The sequence below is a fragment of the Condylura cristata genome, unplaced genomic scaffold (genome assembly GCF_000260355.1).
Source record: "Condylura cristata isolate star-nosed mole 26May11 unplaced genomic scaffold, ConCri1.0 scaffold00014, whole genome shotgun sequence".
Taxonomy (NCBI): Eukaryota; Metazoa; Chordata; class Mammalia; order Eulipotyphla; family Talpidae; genus Condylura; species Condylura cristata.
Window position 1 is genome coordinate 18,078,648 of NW_004567115.1, and position 4,086 is coordinate 18,082,733.

Below are 4,086 nucleotides of genomic sequence, written 5' to 3' on the forward strand. Positions count from 1 at the left end.
CCACCAGGGAGGGCCATGAGTGAATATTTTAAGTATTTCTAGTTTTCAACATAAAAAGCTCAAAGGGGTAAAAATAACATGTGTTCCTTTTTATTTCCTGATAACATCCAGTGCTGTTACCCTGCCTGTCACAAGCTTAAGATGATTATTGAATAAATTGACAATTTATACAACTGAATACTGAGTTTCATGGGCAATGAGCAGTGGTTTCAGTGTGAGTTTGATCCCCAGTCTCAGAGGTGATCCCCATGGCACAGCAAACCACTCCTGGAATGCCACTTCTCCTATCAGTAGTGTATTTCAATCTTTCTGTTCTGCTCCCCACTCTGTCTCTGGTGAATCCTTTCACTGCCCCTGCACTTCTGCCTGTACCCCAGTTCTGTATGCATAATAAAACTGTTTTCCATATTCTGTGAATCCCATCCACCCATTTTTCTTAATTACTTAACAAAAAGGGTAATCCTTAAAGTGTTACTGGTTTACTAGCAGTAAATATCATTGTAAGCAAAGGCCTTACCTTTATGAGGGAAAAGACGAAAGGGAATTAGTTTTTACTGCCAGCTGTGTGCCAGAATACTGTGTCTACTAACATTATCTCCTCGAATCCTTACAACAACCTGCAAGACTGGTATTATTCACTGATGAGATAACAGTCTGAGCCAGAGTTATCTGACTCCAAGCCCATCCTGTCTCTATCACGTTGGCCGCAGATTTGGCACTAACAACTCAATGATAAGAGCCTAGTGTGGTGCCTGGCACATACCTTAGGAAATGTTCCTCTCAACAGCCTTGGACACCCTTAGTCACCCCCCATTCTCCTGTTGGAAACATACCTCCACCAATAATTTGCTTTTGTCATTCTTTTAATAGGACCTAGGACAGTGATCCACCCTAAAGCACGAATTATTGCTGAGGCCGGGCCAATTGTGATTGGTGAAGGTAACTTAATAGAAGAACAGGCGCTTATCATAAATGCGTGAGTAAGAGTTTTACAGGTACTCTGAGCTAAGTGCCATAGATAGTGTTTTTGTTAATTTTGGCTCTCTATAGGAACCTTTTACATCTGGAAAGTTTTCTTAGAATATTAAGGATTTTTTTTTTAAAGATTTATTTATTTATTCATACAGAACTGGGGTACAGGCCAGAGATGTGGAGGGTGAGAGGATTCACCAGAGACAGAGTGAGGAGCAGAACAGGCAGATGGACAAAGTACACTGCTGAGGGGAACAGCGGGCGGATCAGGAGAGGTCTGCCACACCATGTGGTCAGGCGGCGGGGCAAGTGGGGATCAAACTCATGCGGAAGTGGCTTAAGCTTAGTGCAGTGCTTTAACCCGCTGTGCCACCAGGAAGGGCCAAATATTAAGGATATTTTAAAGAGGTAACCAGGAAACGAGAAAACCAAAGATCAAATATGTGAAGAGACTTGTCCAGGGTGAGGTAGCACTTTGAAATCTTTTGGTTATGACTGAAATGTTAGTCCTCAGGACCACACATGTGAACTTAATTCTCATATATATTTTCACGTACGTAGTAGGGGTAATATTCGAAACTGTGTTTGAAGGATTTGGGGTGCTAAAGGCAGTTTCTAAAAGTTAAAAATTTTAAAACATAACAAAATACTGAAACATGTACATGTTAAGCTATGTTACAATAGTTACAAAATTTTTATAAGCATTTGTAAGGCTTTATAGATAAAATGTTGGCAGGCTATTTACGCTTATACCTAATTTATAGCAGTAATGTATGGAATTTGTAAGAAAAACCTTAGGAAAATATTTAAGTGTGATAAAGAGATTGATTTGTCTTAATGTTTACTTAGGATTTGGGAGTTTCTTAATATGTTATTTTTTTCTTAAATTATATTTTGGCACCTTGAGTGTAAGTCAGTTAACAATATATTGCAGTAACTCAGCTGTCAGAGATAAAATACCATTTAAATGGCTTCCTCCTCTTAGATCATATTTTATGTTCCAGATATTTCCATTAGCTACTAACAGCATCAAATAATTATTTTATGTGAATACTTATTTATGTTTCACAATCTCAAATGATTGTTAAGAATGGAAAGATTTTTAAGATAGACATAATTTTGATTCCAGTTTAAAAAGTCAAAAGTCATAGCCAGCGTCTTCTTTACCTGTCCTGAGGAAGGCTCTCTGAGGCTGGATTTAAAAAAAAAAAAAAGGAAAACGCATACACCAATAACTTATTTATATTTCACTAGCACTTTTTTCAACTCAGAATTAAGCCTTCTCAGCATACAGGAATAATAATTCATTTGGTGTAAGAAATAATTTATAGAGTTACATATTTTAAGCTTGATGTAAACAAAATTGAGAGAACAAATTCTAAAATAGAACATTACTTATTGCATTATTGACTTTTGGTTATCTCTCTTTTTTTGTAGTCACCCTGATAATATCACCCCTGACACTGAAGATCCAGAACCCAAACCTATGATTATTGGTACCAATAATGTGTTTGAAGTTGGCTGTTGTATCCTTTACACTAATTTAAGATCAAAAACAGAAGTCATTTATTTATTGTTGAGACATATTTAAAGTAAAGCTTTACTTTCAGACTGTTTTGGATTTCTGGAGCAAGGAGTCCTGGCCTGCTACCCTTTGTGGCCTTTCCTTTGCCTCTTTCCTCTCCCCCCAGTGTTGGGTAACAACACTGAATTTTGGGGGTAAGAAGATGAGAAAATCGTTTTCTTAACTCAGGTTCATAGATTCCCAAGCCATGAAAATGGGAGACAATAATGTTATTGAATCAAAAGGTAAGCTGTATTTGGAGTTTTATTGTGAAAAACAGGCTTTTCTTTTCTCTTGGTGGTATCCTGGAACACACCCTCTGTACACACAGTGGCCAACTGTTGTGCTAGGAGGGAAGGTGTGGTTGGAAATGCACCACAGGAGCTGTGAGGCTCGTTTTTTTTTCTTTTACAGACCTTATTTTAGTATTTTAGAGCTCTTTACCTTACTGAGCAGAGACAGATGTAAGGTAATTATCGTAAGTGGAGCTACAGGTGGGCCACCACCATTTCTAGGCAACAACTTCAACAAACTTGTCCCACTAAAGTCCAGAAAGAACCTGAACAGTGACACTTCTCTAGAACAGAATATCTTTCTTTGTCCTGACTGGCATGTAAGAAAATGCTGCTGCTTTAAAAAATAATAATAATAAACTTATCTTTTTGTTAATATATTTAAGGGTTATTTTAATTTGGATCGCCAACTCTTATCACTATCATTTCTATTCATTATATGTTTGCTGTATATCAAACCTGTGTCTCCTAAGCATGCTCACCACTTTATAGCAAACTGTGTAGTAGGGCGGTCTCTTCATTTAATAAACTTGCTTGAGAATTTATAATGACTGTACAACTAGTCAGCAGAACTGTTTTGAGTCCATTTAGTGCTAGTCTGTGGTACCTGCCTCTATGTTATACATATTCAGAACTGAAAAATTTAAGTTTATTTTTGGGGCAATACCTATATCATCTTAGGGGAAAAAAATAGTGTCTTAATTATTTGATATCTTAAATGACAGTACTTTCTATGTTTATTCTGCAGCATATGTAGGCAGAAATGTAATATTAACAAGTGGTTGCATCATTGGGGCTTGTTGCAACCTGAATACATTTGAAGTCATCCCCGAGAATACGGTGATCTATGGTGCAGACTGCCTTCGTCGGGTGCAGACTGAGCGACCACAGGTACTAGAACTTCTCCCTAAATACAGTTCTTTCTAGAGATGCTAATTTTCATAAAATAGCACATAATTGTTTCAGTAGTAGCAAGTCCACTATTTAAAAAGCAAATGATTAAAACTGGGGTGGGAAGACTGCACAGGACTGTGGTGATGGCACACGGGTGAATTGGTGGTGGGAAGCCCAGGGGGATTACAACTGAGATTGAAAAATGCACAAAATGACGAAAAATATAATAATTTAAAAAATACAGATATTTAATATAAATAAAAAGTAAAGGATTCAAACAAACATCAGGGCCCTCCCTGGTGACGCAGTGGGTTAAAGCACAGCTCTAAAAGCTAAAGCCACTTCAGCATGAGTCGATCCCTG

At 37.5% G+C, this 4,086-nt stretch overlaps 1 protein-coding gene across 1 annotated transcript in view; it reads left to right on the forward strand.

Moving 5' to 3' along the window:
* Window positions 1–4,086, forward strand: part of DCTN6 (dynactin 6) — a 25,302-nt gene that overhangs the window by 17,026 nt on the left and 4,190 nt on the right. The window contains exons 3-6 of the mRNA XM_004682208.2: window positions 871–976; window positions 2,410–2,498; window positions 2,734–2,781; window positions 3,578–3,720. Coding sequence (XP_004682265.1) covers window positions 871–976; window positions 2,410–2,498; window positions 2,734–2,781; window positions 3,578–3,720 — 386 coding nt within the window. The remainder of the gene's footprint in view (window positions 1–870; window positions 977–2,409; window positions 2,499–2,733; window positions 2,782–3,577; window positions 3,721–4,086) is intronic.